Source organism: Anguilla anguilla, chromosome 15 (assembly GCF_013347855.1).
Source record: "Anguilla anguilla isolate fAngAng1 chromosome 15, fAngAng1.pri, whole genome shotgun sequence".
NCBI classification, from domain to species: domain Eukaryota; kingdom Metazoa; phylum Chordata; class Actinopteri; order Anguilliformes; family Anguillidae; genus Anguilla; species Anguilla anguilla.
In genome coordinates this window covers 35269677-35292462 of record NC_049215.1, presented here as the reverse complement: position 1 = coordinate 35292462, position 22786 = coordinate 35269677, and the positions used below count along the sequence as shown (strand labels likewise).

The following is a 22786-nucleotide window of genomic DNA, read 5'->3' as shown; positions in this document are numbered from 1 at the left end:
ACATGTGAAGGCACAACTCTTAGCCATTCTCAGGGTGCGTACCTGTGAAGGCACAACCCTTAGCCAATCACAGGGTGCTCACATGTGAAGGCACAACCCTTAGCCAATTCTCAGGGTGCTCACATGTGAAGGCACAACTCTTAGGCTCCCTTATCCTAACAGCCGAGCACTTGAAGTGCATTATTCTATTTTTAAAAAGCGTAGCAATTTCCAGACAGTCTCAGGGAAAGAGGCTTGGGCTGTTGCCCTCAGACGGAGATTTTTTCCCCTGTGTGGGTGGTTTTGTGCGCTGGTCTCCCCTGCAGGATTCAGAAGGGGACGGGGGGCATCTGAAGGGGTTGGGGCGCGGTTACACCACGTCTCAGACCCCCGAGAGGCGATGGGGGGGGGGGCGTCCCGAGCTGCCGGTTTCGGGGCGGTGCGTAACAGCTGGCGAATTAAATCTGGCGTCAGTCACTCTCCCCGCACGCTAGCTCCTCAGTAGCCGCCAGTGCCCATTTCACACCTCCCAAAACGTGCGGAGCAGGAGGGAAACGCAATATCTTCACTGTATTTGTGACTGTTGATTTTATGCCAGCGGCGATATTATAACGTACCTATAGGAAATTGTGACAAACTGAGAACTGAAAACTGAAAACTTTAATTTTGATGGACTTCAGCTTTGTTTGCCTCTGATGTCAATGGATATATATATATAAGTACACTATCTTGAAAATGTTCCGCAAAATTGTGCACCTGCACTTCCAGCCCCCCAGTTTCGGAAAGCACTTTCCACTGCAGTCAGGACAGCAGAATCCATGCCTATCTTCCAATGCAGACTCAATAATCACCTCTTGAGACTGCACCATTCCTCCCCAGACCTCCCCTCTTTTCTTCCTTTCTTTCTTTCTTTCTTTCCTTCCTTGCCTTCCATTTGGACAGTGTTATAGGTATAGTCGCGTAAACATGTGTCTAGGTTATGTGTCTAGTAGTTTGCGTCTGTGTGTTTGCGTCTGTGTGTTTGTTAACATTAAACTTATTGATTATGAACGAGCCTTTAAATGAGCCCCTGCCTTCTTAGTGATGCCACTTTTTTAATGTTCTGAGTTCCTCCACTTCTGCATGTCACTATGAATCAGACCATCTGCCGCTCGGTGATAGTAATGCAATGCAGTGTCTCAGAGTCTGGTGTTTCCAGCCGGCCGTATCTTCCAAACGCCAAACGCTCGGCGAGCAACAGCCCCCCCCCCCTCCAACCGCTGGGCTACTTAGATCATGCGTGGTGTTTGTGGAGAGCCGTCGAGGAGCCACAGGAGGGGGGGGGGGGGGGGGGGGGGGCGATCACTTCGTTAGGCCCCCCCGGGCCCCGTCGGCGCGGGTCTGCAGGTTTCCGTGGCGCCCCGCTCCGAGCGGCCTCCTCACGAGCCAGGCGCTGGGGAGCCCCATCGCAGCGTGGCCCCCCCCCCCCCCAACACCCTGCCCCCACCTCCCCCCCCCCCTCCCCCAGGCCCAGGGGCACGGCGACTGATTGACACCCTGTCACATTGTCTTATCATGGATTCAGCAGGCGAGCGGAGGACTGATCCTGGAAGTGGTTCGGGGGGGGAGGTGGGGGGGGGGGGGGCAGGCAGCCCGGGAGCTTCGTGGGGGGGGGGGGTGTTCTGCTCCGGGGTTGCGCTGTGGAACAGCACGAGCTGGCGGCGGTATCCTCAGTAAACCCGCGTGAGTGCGGCTCCCAGAGACGCAGCTGTTTCTCACATGGCGGGCGACGGGTTTCTCAGGCTCGCTATTTCTGGCAACAAACATCTTCCTCAGAACAAGCGAACCCTCCTCACCCACCCACCCATCCAAACTCGCCGGCTTTCATTTGTCTTGGCTGTGGTACTGACTGAGCTCTACTGACTGTCAATGAAGAAACTCCTAATCTCAGGGTCGCGTGTTCGAGGCCCTACGTTGGGTGTCTAGTCCTGGGGTGCCAGTTTAGTGTAATGCGTAAGGCATACTTAAAGACTGCCAGTTCGATAGGTTGTTCAAGGACACTTGCATCATCATACCAGGTGAATTACAAGACAAAGTTCTTGATCGGGAAGCCATTCCATCTACTTCTGTGTTCCAAGGCGTAACCCGAGAGGGCGGTGTAAACTGACCAATCACTGACCCTCTTAAAGGGCAAATGACCAATGGGAGAAGTGGAGCTGATGATTCCGAGCACTGGCTGACTAATAAGAGGGTTACCAGGAGACACATCCCTGTTGAAGGGGTATAATGTTCTGCAATCATATGAGGACTCCATTAGATGCATGTGTTCCTAGGCTTAGCTTCTCTAAGAAAGCAGCGGATGCCTATGCTTAATGACATCACATTATTCAGTCTCATGACTGGTAGGTGAGTTTATGCACAGGTGATTATAAGGATGAGGGTTATGGGGAACGACTGGGGAATGGGAATCCCATACTTGTGTAAACCGGATGTAGTAGTATCAACGTTGAACAGGTGTAATCTACCGATTCCCTGATTTCTCAGAAGTACAGTTAATAGAGTGTTTATGTTCCTTACTTCAGGGGGAGCACAACCTATCTGCGCAACACATCAGAGCAAAGACACACCTGTTGTACCAGCACATGTACATTTCATATGAGCTAACGCTCTTAGACTTTGGACACCGATCGAGCTACACATGCATAAATCATTGACTCTGCCCAGGCATGTCACTGAAATGACAGATCTTACGTGTGACAATACAAACTATTACAGGACAAAACAGCCGCGATTAACACGTAGTGATTACAGATCGTAATAAAGAGTGATAAAGCCTGGTATCAGAGATTGTGAGCGCTCATAAAGCGGGTTTTTCTCTTTGTTGTTGTTCTTTGTTTGTTTGTTTTGGCACATTGTAAGCGATCCTGACAGCCGCAAACATGTAAATATGACCCGGGCATCGCAGTTCCCTGCCGTGACCTCGCCATGTTTGTCAACATCAGCCAGTCCTCATTTGCATCGCTCCCTCGCACGCGTGTAACAGCTGGGTGTTTCCTGATATCTGTCAAAAGTATTTTTGGGGGAAAATGCCCCGCGAAGCGCCCAGGCAGCTGCCGATCACGGGGGGGGGATGGGGGGGGATCGGGGAGATGGGGGGGGGGGCGCGTCTGCACGCGCGGGCGAGCGCAAGCGTTTCCGCCGGAGGACCGCGACTTCTCATCTTCATCTTCATCTTCATCGCATCGTGCCGTTTTAAAATGATTAATCCTGCCTTTTGTCGAATGGAAAGCTCCGTGATAAGGAATTCCATTTTTAAAGCAAGAAATATGTGTTCAGTTGTGTTGGGGAATTTAGTCAAGCAACAATAGCATTTCTGAACAGTCTTCCTCTTTGAAAAGTTACAAAAGTGATATTTCTTAAAGACTGTGAAACCTTAAACATGCTATGGAATTGTCCGTGTTATTATCGTAAATGAGTATATCACAGTAATATCATAGAATTGCTTGCTGCAGGTGAATGTGTAAACACATTGGGCCTCATTCACAAAACATGTGTACGATCACTTTCAATCGTAAACTGTGCGTAAGAACCTTTCCAAGAAAATTTCGGCATTCATCATTTTTTTCTTATCTGTATTTGTTCAGGGCCTTTTTGTCTTTTTGAATAACTACTCTTTAGCCCTCCATCTTTCATCCTCGGGACCTCCAAAGATATATCAAACATTTCACAAAAACAACCACCTAGAACATGAGTGGATTCATTACTTGCACAAATGACATGCAAGGAATCCAATATTTTCACTTTATTTGGAAAATACTCTGACCATCAATTTAACTGCCCCATACTTTGTGCCTTCAAGTAACAAAATTTAATTTTTAAATGCAACTTTTTGTTTCTTATATACAACGTTATGAGATTGGCATGTGATGCATTTGCAGAGTAACATGAATAAATGAACAACAAATATTGATTAAAACACATTAAATATGGGAAAGGAGCAGAAATAACCCTGATATTTAAAGACATGCGAAAGCAAGCTAAGAAAAAACACTCTCTCTCTCTGTGTTAAATGAACAATGCATTTCTTATGAGGGTTAAGATTTTCACAGCTTGGTAATAAGAACAGCCTTAGGAGACAGCGGTCTGCATATGTAACGCACTGAATCTTAACGAGACTCTCGTTTCCCCATTTCCTTATTATATGCGGAGATTTTGTGGCTGGTGTATTTTTTTATTTTTTGGGTGGTGGAGGGGGGGGGGGGGGGGGGCAGGGGTAATTTCTTTTTAAGAGTAAAAAATAAAATCCCAATTAGAGAGCATCTGGGGCTACCTCCGGGGATAGGGGGGGGGGAATGATAATTCTGGCTCGTACCTGCTGAGGAACAGCGCTCGGGCCCGCTGGGGTTTCCCCCCTCCCCCCGGACCGTCTTAAACATAGAGGGGCCTGCACGGATGACCGAGCCAACAAATTACTGGGCCAGCTAAACGGGGGAGACGACCCCGCCCACGCGCGCCTCCCTGTCACCGGGGCGAGCGCGTACCTGCCACCGCGTTATTAAATATGTCTGAGGCCCTTCTACATAAACATGACTCCACTCCCCAGACCGGGCCCTGCTTACTGCGGGCACTCACAGCCTCCGCAGCCCACGCTCCGCTGCCCACAGCCATCGACGCGCGCTCTCCTCAGCTGTAGGAACCTCCGCTAATATACATGGAAAACTGCTACAGCTGTTGGGATAACCTTTTCCGGACGTCTCCTGGAGGAGCACGGTGATATTTGCGCTTAATAAAATTATGCCCACCAGGAGAATTTGGCGGTGACATTTGCCATTTGTCAGACGGGGGGGCGGCCGTGATCCTTTATGAACCATTACCCCACGTAACAGATCGGAGCACTTTTCGATAATTCGGGCAGAGTCACCGATCTGTTACCCCAGCACACAGTAGCAGGGTCCGGCCAGTGGAGCAGGTACGTCTTGTGATAGAGCAACCTGACCACTGAGGGTCATAACACTTAGTCCACTTGCGCCAAGCCATTTCAGAACCAAGCTGGCCTGATTAGTCAGTGCTCCACTATGCTCCCTGAACGTGGGTGGCAGTTCAGTATGACGGTCAGTGAACTGGGTTTGCCACTACATAAGAGCTGAATAGAATAAGGTTTTCTCTTTGGGTCCCAGAATAATTTCTGTATTATAATGTTGAGTGTAACCAGTCCGGATTAGAGCTAAACCCACAAATTTTCCAATTCAAGCTCAGCTACAGACTGGACACACTGCTAACTCACTGCATCCAGATTTCTCACAGTTGGGTCCCACACCTTCATTCTAAGGACAGTACTAACCATGGAAGACTCAAGTAGACCCTGACGTCTACTGTTGATATGCAATAATACTGTTTTGGAATCGATCAACAGATCAACCCTTTGATGACAACTAGGTTTTAAATTATGAGTATTCTAGGTCTCCATTGCATTCAGTTACTGGTAGTAAATCAGCATTAGAATGGTCAGTTCTAAGAACATTCCAATCACATATTTGTGATCTCAGACCATAAGAGTTAAGAATGGTCACAGATGATCACTGCCATACGCTTTGAGACTCCTGGACACGGGAGAACCGGTGCAGCTTCATAACATTCAGAATCACAGGAACCACCAGCGTGCCTTCAGAGAGAGAAAAGGAGGGATGGGTTGCTCAGGTCTCTAAAGAAGAGAAAGACTGATAGAAGGGGGAGAAAGACTGAGGTCCGCAAGTGGTCAGTGCCTTTGGGAGCTACCCGACAAGCACACCTGGCGCAGGTAAACCACAGGTACGGTATGTGCCTGATTGGCCAGGTGAGCTGTTCAGGAGGAAGTAGAAACACTCATCAGCAGTACATCGGTGACAGACTGATTGCGGCCGTCTGGTGATCTGGCGGAGACCTATGCAACGATTCCTGAGGAGACAGAAAGCAGCACTTTGGGTGACTCTCCTTCTTCTGTCAGTTGGAGTCATTCTCACTTCGTGGCAGTTAATTCGCAGTTAATTCCACTCACTGTCTCAGGATTTAGAAACACCCCCCCGTTTTAAAATCTGGCTTGGAAAGCCTGAGGCTCTGATATACTCACCGCAGTGGCAGCACGTGAAATGGACGCCTAATATGGCAGAAGTGTACATCCAGATAATCTTCAGCCATTTTGAGACGGTGGATCCACAGAGATTGACAGGCAGGCATTTCTTTCATTGTTCATTTTTGTGGCGTGACATGTTACATGTTTAATATCTGTTTTGTACAGGAAAGACGGGCAACTGTTGTCATGCGTGCGGGTGCCCTGTCCAATATTATACTGTTCCCACTTCTAAAGACTTTATAGGTAAGAATGAAACCGAGCAAACAGAAAAAAATAGAATTGCATGAAATAGAATTTTTTTTAAAATTATGACAATCTGCAGGACAACGCTGTTCTTTACAAAAAAACGCATCTGTTTACATGCCACACTGATAGTCATGGCAAGCAATAATCTTAACATTGACTAGTGAGTCACGAGACTGTGTGATGCTATTGAGAATTTGCAAAGTTATCACACATCACATTATGTTAATAAACAGAAGAATAAAACCTAAAGTCTACATTAAATAAGGGTCAACAAAGCCAATATACCTTGTTATATTTCACAAGCCCTATAACCTGCTATGGCATTTTGTGAAACAAGGCATTCCAGTCATAAAACAAAATCTATATTAAGTGTTAGACATGAAAACATTTAAATAGCTTCATATTTTAGTTTATTGTTTTTTTTTCTTCTTCCTCTGCCCTTCCCCTTCCGAAGATTGATTTGAAATAGTGTGAGTGTAGCACCCCCTGCAGGTGAACACCGTGTCCTGTTCCCAACGCCTCAACGTTTCACTGACGGACACCCCTCCCCCCCTCCTCTAGTTCTTTCACAGCAATTAGGTTTTTTTTTTTTTGTACTTCGATTGTTCCATAATTGAATCGGTTTGAGCCCCAAGTAATTTCAAACTGGAACGTGCCACTCACGCCCCTGTCCTGGTACCGGATCAGACGCTTTTCTCTGAATAATTAGAGGGGGTAAGAACAAAAAAAAAAAGCAACAAGGTGTGGGTAGCGAGAAACAAACGCGAGATGAATGGTTCTGATTGTGCATTTTGTCGAAATGAGAGTCCGTGGCCCGGGGGCTAGACTCGGGTCCCTTATTTCCGGGGTGCCACTTGGCCACTGTTGATTAGCGAGCGAGGCTTAGTCATTTCCAGCATTCATCGTTCCACAAAGAAACCGCCATTTTTTTTATTTCTTTCAAAGCCAAACGCAACTCAATCAGCAATCAGACGACAATGCCGACCGTAAAACACACAGCCGCAAAAGGTGAAACAAAACACAGTAATAATCACTTTGGCGACAACCTTAATAGAAGCATACGCAAGGCGTCACGCACCACGGCTCTTGTAGATAAACAGATACCGCAAAAGTTAAAATATACACATTACAATCATTGACTAATTTATTTACTTATTAACTAAACAAACTGCATGATTATTTATGCATGCGGTTTAGGAGAGCAGCTCTTTAAATAAAGTGCATCGTTATTAGAAGGACTCAGATCAGTGCGTTAGTGGCCCAGTACGTTGCAAGCAGCTGTTCTTCACCAAGCCCGCACTTCAGTACAAACGCTTCACACCAAACCCCATAATTCCTGGAAGGCTGTGTATAGCGTACGCTAACGATCCGAAGCCTGCGCGATTATTTAATTAGCCGCATTTCATTTCCAGGATATTAATTAACATAACTGTAAGCGCAGCCTGGAGCTGGATTCCGTCACTTCCATTAATGCATTGTTGAAATCGTGAAAATGAGCAAATTACTGAGGCCTATTTAGAAGACGTTGCAGAAACATCAGATGCCTCCCCAGGAACTGCATCTTATATTGCACCGCTCTTGTTAGATACCAGTAACACACTACACTACCGTCTGTGGAGAGGACAAGATTACTGCATGATGGTGTGCGATCACTTCTAGGGCCATTGAACCCCAGTGCACAAACAGGACCCCACGTGCTCATTAAGAGCACTAACGCCCTGGGGAGAAAGAAGTTGAAGTGATTTGATTGAGAGAGCGAACTGTCGAATCTGGTGTCAGGATGGATGAAATCATGGAGACACTCCGGTGCCTACGGCACCAAGAGGCCCTCTGACACTGCAGCCCTGCACAGCCATAGACCCGCAAACCTGTGGGAAATCTGTGGTGTCCACGCTTAGTCCAAAGGTTTAAGAGACACTCCCTGGAACCAATAGTTTACTGCCCCCCACCCGCCCCCGCCCCCGGAAATAACTGATACTTCATAAGAAGAAGAACGTCTCTCCACAAGGAGGAAAAGTTACATATGTGCACTCAGGGTGGACTAGGAACAGGTTCAGATATACACTGTATGCTTTTAGGGTGGACTATGAACAATCTCAGATATAATAATAATAAATTTATTTTATACAGCGCTTTTCATGGCTTAAACATAGATATAAACTGTGCACTTAGGACTAGGAACAGACTCAGGGCACAGACAGGGAGTCGTGAGCTTGTTTGGGAAATTTAGTGGGAGATGCCGGTTTTAATCATAATACTCAGAGTTTCTCTGAATATCTCCTACATTTGCTGCTGTAGGTGTTAATGCCACATAGCAATGAGATACCTGGTTCGATACATAACTCAGCACTGGATCAGAAAGGGCTGTCCACATGCACTATACCTGTCACTGCCAGTCTCAAAATGTACCAATTTCAAAAACTGATTTTAAAAACAGTGAATTCAATATATTTGCACATTTTGTTATCATTGTTATTGTTATTACTATTATTGTTGCTGTTGTTGTTGTTGTTATTATTATTGCTGTTGTTGTTGTTGCTGTTGTTGTTATTATTGCTGTTATTATTATTGTTGTTGTTGTTATTGATGTTGTTGTTATTATTATTGCTGTTATTATTACTATTGATGTTGTTGTTATTGATGTTGTTATCATTATTATTGTTGTTGTTGTTGATGTTGTTATTGATGTTGTTGTTATTATTATTGCTGTTATTATTACTATTGATGTTGTTGTTATTGATGTTGTTATCATTATTATTGTTGTTGTTGTTGTTGTTGTTGCTGTTGTTGTTATTATTATTGTTGTTGTTGTTATTATTGTTGTTGTTGTTAAGCGATCTTTGTGTGAAACGCCGGCCGCTGAGGTTCGGCATCAAGGTCAGAGAAGCTGGAGAGAGAGTCTCGGTTGTTTGCCAGCAGACTGTGAGAGAAATTAGGAGCGGGCCTCTCCTCATCGGCAGTGAATGGGTTTTAATCAACACATAATGCCAGTTGTTAATTGCCTACGCTGCCTGCTGCTAAAATAATTCAATGCTTTTATTGTGCCGCTTACCATCTGTTTAAAAACACAGAAAACCAGATTACGGTACTTCCTGTGGCGACCGTCGTCATGGAATACAGCCCCGCTAATTTAGTTTATTAGCAAGGGGGAAACATTCCGCTCCTGTTCTTCTAACGAGGGCACGAATGCACAACTCCTCACAAACGGACGGAATTCACGGGAAGTCTGAGTCAGGGACTTCACAGGCGTGGAGAAATCTCAAAATCTGTGGATCTTACTGTCGCCTTTGTTACTTACGAAAAGCAAACGACAGATTTGTTTGTGACCATTTAAAATCCTTAAGTCTATTTATCTAGCTTCATCCGTTTGCCTTACGCTCGCTTGTGTGAGAGTGTCTCTCTGATTGCGTTTCTGCGCGTGCTTTCTGAAAACGTCGAACGAGAACACACTGGACCCCCCACGCACACACAACGCCTTCTGTCGCTTTGCTGCGTGATTAGGTCGCATGTGCGTGAAGAATCAGCAGCGTCTGCCGTGGACAAAGGAGATTTTTTCAAAATGGCTGGGAGGATAGCTTGGCCTCCTCTGCCCCTGCATTCAGAGTAATCAGCCGCACTGTTTGAGCAGCCCGCACAAGGCCGCTGCCTTTTATTCATCCCAAACTTCTGCTCCGCGAAGGGCAGCTCAAGGTCGCGCCTCGTGGGGTCAAGGTCACCTGAAGGTCGCCGTGTCCACGTCTGTAATTACCATTCTCTTTTCCTTAATGAGGCAGTTTGGGTTGCAAAAACAACACAAAAGCTGTGATTTTAATCTTCATCAAATCTCTTCTTTCTGCAGTTAGTGCGGGCACAGTAGGGGAGGTGGGGGGTGCTGGGCGAGGTTGGGGGGGGGGGGGGGGCAGGGGTTTACTCCTGTTCCCCACTGAAACCCTGTCTGCTGTACACCCATGGAGGGGCCTTCAGATGTGCAAACAGGCCCCTGTACACCAGTGAAGCTACAGTACGCATGTAGTTTGTGTGCAAAAAACAACAAAACAAAAAAACAGTGGCAGTCACACACACATTTGGGTAACTGTTACCTTTTGCAGTCCATACAAAAATCAGAACCAGATTTTGACATCTGATACATTTTATCCTGGTGAACCGGGGTTTTGCCAGGAAAGGTGTGGCAAAATTAGGTCAGAGGGGGGCATTCAAGTGGCATAGCCAGGTACAGAGCTGACCACTCCAGCACAGGTTCGAATCCTGTTGGATCACAGAGCTAATGACCGTCACTCCAGAGACACAATTGGCCACGTCCCCACGAAACGGTCAGTCTCTCTCATCGCCCTCTAGCACCATCTACTGGTGAGCCAGCGCCTGTGCGAGTTGTGTTGACAGGCAAACAAAAAAAAACCCCACTCTCCTCTAAGCATATTACATTGCCCAGTGATGGTCATAACAAAATAAGCAGGGGGAAAAAAGTGCGGGCTGAGTTTAGTTCCATCGGAGGAGGCTAGTGGTCGTCCTTACCCTCCAGGACTGAGGAGGATGTTGTAGATGAGGAGTCAGGAATTGGGCACTACTAAAATTGAAGATAAAACAGGGAATACCCCCCACCCCACACCCCCTTCCCCCCCTCCAAAAAAAAAATTCAGCCAGCGTGTGCGTGGTGCAGCTGCCTCTATGGGTTTGGGTTTTATCTCTCTCAGGAGGGGGCCGAGCTGGAAAAGCAATCATGCGCTTTAATTACAGGTAATCAGCATTCTCTCATGTCCTGCTAAAATGACAAAATTGCTCCAATTAAGCTCTAAATATGGACAGAACATACAAGGTAGCAATTACAACGGAAATGAAAAAACAACAGGTTCCCTGTGCGAGTGTCTGCTCAGAGGCTATTAAAAGGGATACACTCCCTTTCACCACTATGGAATATGTTTTTTTTTTTTTCTCTCCCCTTAATCTGATCTCATCTTAAAAGGAACGTGGTAGTGTTTTGCCACGAAGTAAGATTAAATAAAACAGGACAGGACATATCGGTTATTTGTACATCTGACAACTAAGAACAAGTGCTTGGTCGGTGTTTTATACATAAGAACAAGAACAAATCCACAAAAAAATCACAATTAGCAGAAGTTCAATAGATCCTAAACTGCATCAGGAGAGGCTGGGTTCATGCAAACAAGATGCAGTCAGAAAATGTTTTTTTTTTTGTTTGTTTTTTGTCTTTTTCAGAACACTCAGCAGTTCTGACTGCATTACACTGTTACACCACTAGAGGGCAGGAATCATAAATAGTGAAGACCGGAGTGCGTTTCTGAATAGGACCCAGCTTGGTCCTAGAGGCCATGTAGCAGGGCATAGACTCTAGCAGGGGTAGGGGTGCAGGGTTTAACTTTCAGTCCGCAAATATGGCGACACCATCCCTGCCGATGCTTGGTAAACTCGCGCCAGAGCTTTAAATCCAATGTGAGCCTAGATTTCAATCTAATTCCAAGCTGCACTTAGAAGCATATGATGAACAATAAGACTGCATTTCCGAATAGCCCTAGGTACCATTTAGCCGTCCAATTATGTTGCAGGTCAATTTGAACCATTTTGGTTCTTAATGTCCTAAAATAAATCTCTGGAAAACTTATTTTTTCAGTGAAATTGATCACACACCGTTTCCTTCAGATGACGCGGAGAAGAACACTCCATCACTGACAGACTGAGACGCGCGAGCGAGATGACGTACTCCTGCTGCCTAAAGCGCTTGATTCATGGCGGACACTCGCGGAATCATTAGCCACGTCGCGCGAGACGTGTTTCGCGAACTGCGAAGGCTGAAGGCTCGCCTCACCTGAGCGAAGACAAATGAAGACGGATGGGTACGTCTCTGACGCGGCGCATTTTAGTAACCGAACATTATCTCGATGCAACTGTCAATGCCGCCGTAATGTGCGTCCTTTACAGTAGAGATTAATAATGCAAGGTCAGCGATAGTAAGAATCGCGGGCATTAATAATGCGCACAGCTTACACTCGCAGGTGCGTTTGCACACTTGTGTCAAAGTGTGTCTACTCTGTGTGTGTGTGTATGTGTGTGGCGCTTCATTTCACCTTACGGCCTGCATGCTCATGCTGATCTAGGGAGCAGACTTATTTCGCTTACCAGCACGAGCAGCAGGCTAATGCGCCAGATTTGTATGTTTGAGAGACCTGGAGAGCATTAATGAAATAGCAAAAATGTTTGGTGTTCACTTTACAAGGAAACATTTAATAATTTAGTCTAGAAAAAAAAAAATGAAATCCTGGAACTGAAAAGAGGGAGAGAAAAAACTGCAATACCACTTCTGTCCATTGGATGGCAGTGTATTCAAGGACAGCACGGCAGCCTCCCTCGCGGATGAGCTGTCCTGCATCACTCCCGAGCTCAGCTGCGGTTTTGTTCAAAGCAACAAATTGCTTTCCGCCCCACCATCTCTTTCTTATTACTGAAATCCTTTTGTAGCTGCTTGCCATTTCCCATTCAAATCTAGTTTGACATTTGAAAAAGAAAAACATAATCACGCTGCCCACCTCACAAGCAGACACATCCTTGGATGGCTGTACAATGGGCACTGTAATGGTCTGTAAATCTCAGCTGAGTCCAAATAATTTCCGGTCCATTCAAACCGCCGGTCTTCACAGCCGGGGTTCCGAGCCGAGTCCCTCCGCGCGCGCAGCGTTCCGTAAACAGGATGTGCCAACATCAATGACGGGAGCATGCTGGGAAAGCGTGACCGCGCCATGACTGTGGGGGCGCGTAGTCCCGCCGCATGTGGGTGAAAGTGCACGCCGTAGCTCATACATTGACCCCGTTTTCTAGAAAAGGCGTGTGCCACGATGCGCGTGCTGGCTTGTCCTGTACACACCTTTAGACTTTTACAATGTGTCAAAATGTCAAAATTGTCCTCGATAAGGTGCTTCCTGGCAATTTATTAATAGCCATTCAGAAATGGTTTTCATGGCTTCTTAGAAAAGCTGATACTGAAAGTTTGAAAATGGAACTGTGAAAGAACTGGTTAAGTAGCCTGCTTTTTCCCCATATGGCCAACTAAAGACTTTCCGAGGGTTTATCTGCTTCCATCAGTAACCCTCTGTGGCATTTAAACATTAAAGGTGCTCCTATCTTTTAATAATACCGAAATAATGACATTGTGGCCTGTGTATGGAGCCCTTTATCAGGAGCACAGCTGAAGTATTTTTTTTTTTTTTTTGTCTAAGCTGCACCTGTACCTTTAGGACAGGTAAGCATGCAGCAGGACTGCCTGATTTTTTTCCCTGGAGGAGACATGCCTCAGGTAAAAAAAAAAAAAGGGTTTCACACACAGAAACCCACTGGTTCCCCAGGACACTGGGACTCCTCTCCCTCCCAGTGTGGCCATCATGGTTCTGGACAACATCAATACGGACTTCAGTGACCCCCCCCCCCGCCCATGAAGAGGTCTGGATGGCGACCAATCAGCAATGCCAGGGGGCTCCCTGGAGGCTGGGGATCAGTGAGCACACTGCCGTTCCGAATAATTTCATGCTTTAAGTGCTCCTCTGCTGCCCAACTGATTCACCGACAGGGATAAATAAAGCTGAAACTTGAACGTAAAAGAAGAGCAAGAATCAGAACTTCTATCCTTGAAAGGCTGAAATAATTGTCTGGAATGATTCATGCTTTAATTGGGCCATCGTGTCTCATTGTACAGCATGCGTATTTCTAACATACATTTCTTGTAGCAACATTCAATTGTTAATGATGAAAAAATTGAAGAAAAAAGAAAGCTTCCATCTGAAACAAGACAGATGCTTTTTATCTTCCTTACAAATGCGCGAATGAACTGCAGGTATATTCACATGTACCGAATCTACAGTAGATAGTAGACATCAATCACATCTAGCAAATTCATGTTTTTATTACATCCCTGTTGACCACATGAAAATCAAACCAATGTGTCATTAATTTGCTACAATTAATGAAATGGGTTTGATTAAATGAAAAAAGAAAAGCTTCAGTTAAATTAATAAATCTTTATTTTCTTTTACATTAATTCTCTGTATAATTATATAATATCTATTCTATGTATAATTTAATATATATACATATACTTTTAAATAACAACACATTTTCCAAACTGATTTTGGTATGTCTCACCAAAACAATCTCCATCGGTGAGAATGTTTTTTTTATGGCTTGTACAAAGTCATCTATCAAATCAGTCATACGCTCAAGTACTGTCTCCTGTATAAAGTACTGCAATGAGAAGCAAAAACATACTTTTACTCCATACTGACATATTCACAGGAGTCCTTTTAAAATCTGACTATTTCCAAACTAACCATACAAACTTTTTTTATAAAATTCCTTTTTTTATGAATTATAACCCCGACTTCACATAAAAACATGTTTACACAGAACAGGTGCACATTCACGGTCACATTTACATGTGTGAGCAAAACTCTTTTTTTTCCTGAAGATTTCTTCTATTTAAAAGATTGTTTTCAGTTTGCCATTCACAGCAGCTCGAGATGGTCCCCGTTCAGAGCAGACGAGACTTAATGCACATAAAACACTGTGGGGGGGGGGGAAGGAGAAGACGATGGCACCGCTGACAACAGCTGACAAATTAAAGCACAAATCAGAATTAGAGACAAATCAGAGGACAGTGAGACTGCTTTAGTACAGCATGATCCTCCTGCTTGCAGCTGGTTTGGACTGTGGTCTCTGATTCGTTCCACCCTACCCATGTGACCACCCAAATCTTCCTGGAAACGCTTGGCAAACGTGGCCTCTGTCGCGGATATTAAGAGTTCGGCAACAGTGCTGGGAGGCCCGGCAGAGTAATGGCACAACAGGCCGGCTTGTTCTGAGCGTTCATCTTGCGGCAGTAACTCAAGGAGGAAAGCTGCCTGCGATTAAAGGCCTTCATAATGAGGTTAGCCAAACACCGAACAGACACACACAGAGACACAGCCAAACACCGAACAGACACACACAGAGACACAGCCAAACACCGAACAGACACACACAGAGACACAGCCAAACACCCAGCAGACACACACAGAGACACAGCCAAACACTGAACAGACACACACAGAGACACAGCCAAACACCCAGCAGACACACACAGAGACAGCCAAACACTCAGCAGACACACACAGAGACACAGCCAAACACCCAGCAGACACACACACAGCCAAACACCGAACACACACACACACAGAGACACAGCCAAACACCCAGCAGACACACACACAGCCAAACACCCAGCAGACACACACAGAGACACAGCCAAACACCGAACAGACACACACACAGACACAGCCAAACACCGAACAGACACACACACAGACACAGCCAAACACCCAGCAGACACACACAGAGACAGCCAAACACCCAGCAGACACACACAGAGACACAGCCAAACACCCAGCAGACACACACACAGCCAAACACCGAACACACACACACACAGAGACACAGCCAAACACCCAGCAGACACACACACAGCCAAACACCCAGCAGACACACACAGAGACACAGCCAAACACCGAACAGACACACACACAGACACAGCTAAACACCCAGCAGACACACACAGAGACACAGCCAAGCACCCAGCAGACACACACAGAGACACAGCCAAACACCCAGCAGACACACACACAGACACAGCCAAACACCCAGCAGACACACACAGAGACACAGCCAAACACTGAAACAGGACAACACACACAACACACGCTTCCCCAGGAACATCCTTCAGGTATTACACACACACGTGCAGACACACACACACACTCACGTTGTGAATTCACACACACACACAAACACACACATACACAGACACATACACACAACACACTCTAATGAGCAGACCACCACAAGACCCTTACACAACCCTGGACAGACACTGAGTGTTGAACGGTGTTTAGCGACAATGCCGCTCAAACTTGAAGCCAGCAGTTAAGAGGCTGCAAAGAAGCTTTACATTTTCCCTGTCAGTTTGCTACACAGACCCCCTAATCCAGAGAGTCATATTCTCATGTTATCCGTATTCACGTGTGGGCCTTTCCTGATGCAAAATGGGATTTAGGTTCCCAGTATGTCACTCTGCCTCCAAACAGTTCTAGGACTACATTTCCCATCAGCACCTCTGCTTGCGCGCCCCTCGGCCTTCTGAACTCCAGGAAACGGTACCGACTCCTAAATGTCAATGAGGTCGTCGCCGCTCTCGTCGCTCTCCACGGTCAGCTGACGCGTCCACCACTTCTTGACCTCGGAGCCCGAGGACGCCTCGTCGCTGACCGGGTTCATCTTGCACACCACCGACTTGACGCTGGTCCGTCCTTCAGAGAGCAAAGCCAGAGAGGAAACTGACTGGCCCGCGGGTACTGGGGCTGCACGGCCAGAGACCAGAGAGAGGGGCTAATGCAGACACGGAGGCCCCAATACGGACCCGGAGGCCCCAATGCAGACACTCTGAGGCCCCAATGCAGACACTCTGAGGCCCCAATGCAGACATTGAGGGCCCCAATGCAGACATTGAGGGCCCCAATGCAGACACTGAGGCCCCAATGCAGACACTGAGGCCCCAATGCAGACACTGAGGCCCCAATGCAGACATTGAGGGCCCCAATGCAGACACTGAGGCCCCAATGCAGACACTGAGGCCCCAATGCGGACACTGTGGCCCCAATGCGGACACTGAGGCCCCAATGTGGACACGGAAGCCCCAATGCAGACACACTGAGGCCCCAATGCGGACACTGTGGCCCCAATGTAGATACGGAGGCCCCAATGCAGACACTGAGGCCCCAATGCAGACACTCTGAGGCCCCAATGCAGACACTGAGGCCCCAATGCGGACACGGAGGCCCCAATGCAGACACGGAGGCCCCAATGCAGACACGGAGGCCCCAATGCAGACACTCTGAGGCCCCAATGCAGACACTGAGGCCCCAATGCAGACACTGAGGCCCCAATGCAGACATTGAGGCCCCAATGCAGACACTGAGGCCTCAGCCAGGCGTGCGTGCAAAAAACACTGAGCGGACTCAACAGATAATAGAGCCCAATTTACACTTCCTCGCACTTCAACAGAACGATCAACAGAACTGACGTATTTTCAACTGGAATAAAGTGTTGCACAACACCATTTCTCAATGTTGTTATGTCACGGACACCGTCATTGGACAGATTTACAAATGCAAACTAACAGTCAGGAGTTTCAGCATCTCGTTACCACGGAAATGACAGAATTCTTCCCCGCAGGCCAAGCATAGTGCGACACCTTCATTTATGTTGTGCGACAAATTATCAATGACTTTGTTTTTTCTCCCAGGCAAAACATACGTTGGGTTCATATTATTCAGAGTGAAGAAGAAAGAGAGTTGGAATGAAAAAGTTTCTCCGTGGAATGTGTTCGGTTTAGAAATCAAAATGGCTGCTGTTAATTTGCATGCAGAGGTGTAGCCTTATTAAAGATGCATGCGTTCAGCAGCTGCAGTACAGTCTGCCCACTGTATAATTCTGTATTGCTCTCACATAAAACAAAATGGCCGTATTTTCTCAGGTTGCGCCGAAATGAAATTTGACGAAAATAAAAACATCAATCAAAACGGGCCCTCTCAGACCCGACCGAAAGAGCGGCAAAACGCACATTAACACCCAGAAAACTCATTTCCTCCCGCAATTACAGCACCGCACGAGTTCCACTCGATGAGTAAAACCCCTGTGGCAGGGTCATTTCCCCACGCGGTACAGTCATCGCTGATCTATGCAAGAGCAATCAGGTGAGTGTGTTTGTTTGACGGAACTGCTGTATAAGGGTGAGGAGGCGGGGTGGTGGGGGCAGGTTTGGGGGGGGGGCTGGGGGGGTTTGGGGGGGATGGTGGGGGGGGGGGGGGCGGAGCCGCGCTCACCTGCCGGCAGACGCCATTGGCCCAGCTTCCTCTGGGGCTTGCCGATGTCGGTGGAGTCCTGCCGGTACCCGCCCCGGTCGGACAGCGTGGGGCTGAGGAGCTGCTGCAGGCTGCCGCTCTGCTGGGAGGATTCAGAGCACAGGTATCTGCAGGTGAACGCGTGTTCACTCCCGCTCATTTAGAAGCTTTATTAATGACCCGCAGACATAAATGAGTCCTACATGCTGCACAGAGGGACAGTGCAGTATAATGGGTGGCAGTGTAATATAATGAGTCAGGGACTGATCGTTTAGTATCCTGGATAGTACACTGCTGCTGCACCCTTAAGCAAGGTACTTCACCTGCGTTGCTTCAGTATATATCCAGCGGTATACATGGATGTAAATGCCATGTAAAAAACGTTGTGCAAGTCGGCTAAATGGCTGTAATGGAACTATAATGTAATGTAACATATGTACTGATCATATTGGAGGTTTGTGGGGTCCATAGGTCCTACCTCAGGCTGGGACGGGTTTGTCCTGGTTGTGTGTGTTTGCTGTATGTAATGTACATATGTACTGATCATATTGGAGGTTTGTGGGGTCCATAGGGAGCAGCCCACCTCAGGCTGGGACGGGTTGTCCTGGTTGTGTGCGTTGGCGTCTTCGCTGGGCAGCGTGGTCTCGATGCTGGGCGGGTTGAGGAAGCGGCTGAGCTCCTGCTGCTGGCTCTCTCTCAGGCTGTGGATGATGCTGCAGGACTGCTGCTGCTTCTGTTAGAGAGCGGGCAGCACACACAAACTATTACACATACCGCCAACCACTACTCACATACACACCGCCAACTATTACACACACCACCAACTGTTACTCTCACACATACCACCAACCGTTACTCTCACACACACCGGCAACCATTCTGTGTGAATATGTATGCGTGTACATAACCACACATGCAGGGGTGTGTATGCAAGGGTGTGTGTGCGCATGAGAGTGTGTGCTGGCACTTACAGCCCGGATGCGTTTGAGGCACTTCTTGAGCCACATGCGGATGGTCTGTTTGGCCACCTCTTCTTCTATGGTGTACTCCAGCTGCTCCCGGGCGAGCAGCTCCTCCAGCTGCAGGCTCTTCCTGATGTCCACCGAGCGGTACGACAGCATGCTGGGACCACAGAGTGTGTTACGCACAGCATTACTGCACACTGAACTGCATTACACAGCATTACACTGCATTACACAACATTACACAACATTACACTGAACAGTACGACAGCATGCTGGGACCACAGAGTGTGTTACACACAGCATTACTGCACACTGAACTGCATTACACAGCATTACACAGCATTACACTGCATTACACAACATTACACTGCATTACACAACATTACACAACATTACACTGCATTACACAACATTACACTGCATTACACAACATTACACTGAACAGTACGACAGCATACTGGGACCACAGAGTGTGTTACACAGCATTACTGCACACTGAACTGCATTACACAGCATTACACAGCATTACACAGCATTACACAACATTACACTGAACAGTACGACAGCCTGCTGGGACCACAGAGTGTGTTACACACAGCATTACTGCACACTGAACTGCATTACACAGCATTACACTGCATTACACAACATTACACAACATTACACTGAACAGTACGACAGCATGCTGGGACCACAGAGTGTGTTACACACAGCATTACACTGCATTACACAACATTACACTGAACAGTACCACAGCATGCTGGGACCACAGAGTGTGTTACACACAGCATTACTGCACACTGAACTGCATTACACAACATAATAATAGCTCATAAGTTACAGTTCCTTACACTGCATATTGCATTAATTATCATGTTACATGAACATTGCAATTATACTGTATCTGCTGACCAGTTCTCTCAGAGTCCTGATTCCGTTGGCTGCCCTTTTCAGTTACAGCTCAGAGGACCTGGTTCGGCTGCACCTCTGCTCAAAATGGCCGCCGCTCCGCTCCGAACCCGAGTTATTAGAGACGTGTCTAATGAGCCGCCCACCGCTCTCTTATTTTAGGCTCTGAATCCAGAGCGGCGCGGAGCCTGATTAGCCTGGGGTCGGACGCCCCCGGCAGAGCGGAGGCGTGTCTCTCCTGAGTCACCGCTCCGGAACCACGCTCAAAACGAAGTGATCGAAAACGGATGTGTGCGTGTCAGCGGAGGTGTAACGGGCCTGTCTGCCCTCCCTCTCCCTCCGCCAACTCCCTCTCTCTCTCCCTCCATCCGCTCTCTCTCTCCCTCTCTCTCCGTCTGTCAGCTCAGTATAGTCTTTTCTGTAATTTGTTTGGTATGATGGAATATTTTTTTTAATTAAGTCATTTATTTTTCAGTCTGTGGGCATTATTATTTATTTTTTTTTGCTTGTTTTCTTGTTTTGATTTCTCTTGATTTATTCAAAGGCCTCCTTCAACTCCCTCTCTCCCTCCACCAGCTCTCTCTCTCCCTCCCTCCTCCAGCTCTCCCTCCCTCTCCCAGCTCTCCCTCCGTCCCTCCCTCACCCCCCCTCTCTCTCCCTCCTCTCTCCCTCTCTCCCTCCCCCCCTCCCTCTCTCTCTCCCTCCCTCCCCTCCTCTCTCCCTCCCCCCTCTCGCTCTCCCTCCATCTCTCCCTTCCTTCGTCAGCTCTCCCTCCCTCTCCCTCCACCAGCTCTCTCCCTCTCCCTCCACCAGCTCTCTCTCCCTCCCTCCTCCAGCTCTCCCTCTCTCCCTCCCTCCTCCAGCTCTCCCTCTCTCCCTCCCTCCCCCCTCCCCCCCTCTCTCCCTCCCTCCTCCCTCTCTCTCCCTCCCCTCCTCTCTCCCTCCCCCCCCCCTCCCCCTCTCTCTCCCTCTCCCTCCCTCCCCTCTCTCTCCCTCTCTCTCTCCCTCCCCCCCCTCCCCCTCTCCCCCTCTCTCTCCCTCCTCTCTCGCTCCCCCTCTCTCTCACCTCAGCACATCGTGGAAGGTGACGTCGCCCCCGTTGTGTAGCCTCTCCATCTCGTAGCACATGTGCTTGAAGAGCAGCTTGTCCTTGTCCAGGTCCACCTCCAGCCGGCCCCTCAGCAGCCGGAGCAGGAACTTCACCCGCGACGTGGGGATGACGCCCTGAGAGGGGGAGTCACATCCTGTCACATCCCGTCACATCCCGTCACATCTCGTCACATCCCGTCACATCCCGTCACATCCCGTCACATCCCGTCACATCCTGTCACATCCCGTCACATCCCGTAACATCCTGTCACATCCCGTCACATCCCGTCACATCCGTTCTCGGTTTATTAAAGTGCAGAAAGCACAAGTGTTCCAGAAGCACTCGTAGGCTGACCTAATGATCCTGTGCAGTCAGCTACAGCAAACAAAAGTGTTTTTTTTCTGACTCAGAAGGACAAACACTACATATACGCATGCCCACTCATATCACAAATGATGTCTCGTTATGGATTCTGACACGCTTCTCTTCTTTCACTGCTTCAGAGGAAGAGAATAACCACTTCTGACTGACGTCACGTCTGATTGGGCAGTTCACGCTGGCGGTTCTCTTGATTCCCGCCATAAAGCCGTCGGTAATAGCGCCTCTCGATAAAAGGAAGGGGCACCAGAGTGCACCCTGCCCCACGCACCTCCCTCTTGTCGTCCACCATGTTCCAGATGATCTGGAAGTGGCGCAGGTCGTTGTAGCTCAGCAGCTGGTCTTCCTCGGTGGAGTAGAAGAGAGAGAAGTTCTCCACGATGATGGCTGCAAAACAGGAAACAGGAAGCAAAGCGCCCGGCCAGCCTGTGAGTCTCAGGTCTGAGAGTGCATCCATGTTCAGGAAACACGCCCCACTCCGTGTTCAGTGTATTTGTGTTCAGTAAACACGCCTCATTCCGCGTTCAGTGTATTTTTGTTCAGAAAACCACTAACGTTTGAGGCCAGTGAAGAGGCAGAGATGGTCAAAATTAGGAGATTATTTTATGAAAGGTTTTCAGGCCGCTGCATACACTCATCAGGATTCTTTCAACGTTCTCTCTGAATATTAAGCCATTGTGCTCCAAAATGAAGCAGATAATTCAGTCTGGTGGGAACATTATCGCTGGCAGGAAATAATAACGGTAAAATGACAGTGGGAGAAATAAATTACATCCGCCAATGAGGCCGAAGACAGGAGGAAATCACACAGGAATAATAAGTGTTTATGAAACAGGAAATAGTCTCCGGTGTGTGAGGCTGCACAGACAGGCTTACCCACTAGCAGGTTGAGCATGATGTAAGCGATGATGACGTAGAGCCACACTTACCCACCAGCAGGTTGAGCATGATGTAAGCGATGATGACGTAGAGCCACACTTACCCACGAGCAGGTTGAGCATGATGTAAGCGATGATGACGTAGAGCCACACTTACCCACGAGCAGGTTGAGCATGATGTAAGCGATGATGACGTAGAAAGAGCAGAAATAGATGAGGGCACCGGCGTAGTTTCCGCAGTCGGTCTCCCAGTAGCGGTGTTTGTCTGGAGTACAGAACGGCGGCTGCACCTGTGGGGGGGTGGGGGGGGGGGAGGGAAG

At 47.8% G+C, this 22786-nt stretch overlaps 1 protein-coding gene across 4 annotated transcripts in view; it reads right to left on the bottom strand.

Annotated features, from left to right (window-relative positions):
- Positions 1–15925: 15925 nt before the first annotated feature.
- The window catches only part of nalcn (sodium leak channel, non-selective), a 120744-nt gene continuing 113883 nt past the window's right edge, over positions 15926–22786 (bottom strand). Inside the window, exons 39-45 of one of the 4 annotated variants that reach the window (XM_035393209.1) lie at positions 22624–22756; positions 21860–21975; positions 21187–21344; positions 19218–19368; positions 18830–18979; positions 18229–18349; positions 15926–16704 (exon numbers count right to left, since the gene is read on the bottom strand). In XM_035393209.1, the coding sequence (XP_035249100.1) occupies positions 16511–16704; positions 18229–18349; positions 18830–18979; positions 19218–19368; positions 21187–21344; positions 21860–21975; positions 22624–22756 (1023 nt within the window). In that variant the 3' untranslated portion in view covers positions 15926–16510. The remainder of the gene's footprint in view (positions 16705–18228; positions 18350–18829; positions 18980–19217; positions 19369–21186; positions 21345–21859; positions 21976–22623; positions 22757–22786) is intronic. The other 3 variants (XM_035393212.1, XM_035393210.1, XM_035393213.1) reach the window with 3 other exon arrangements.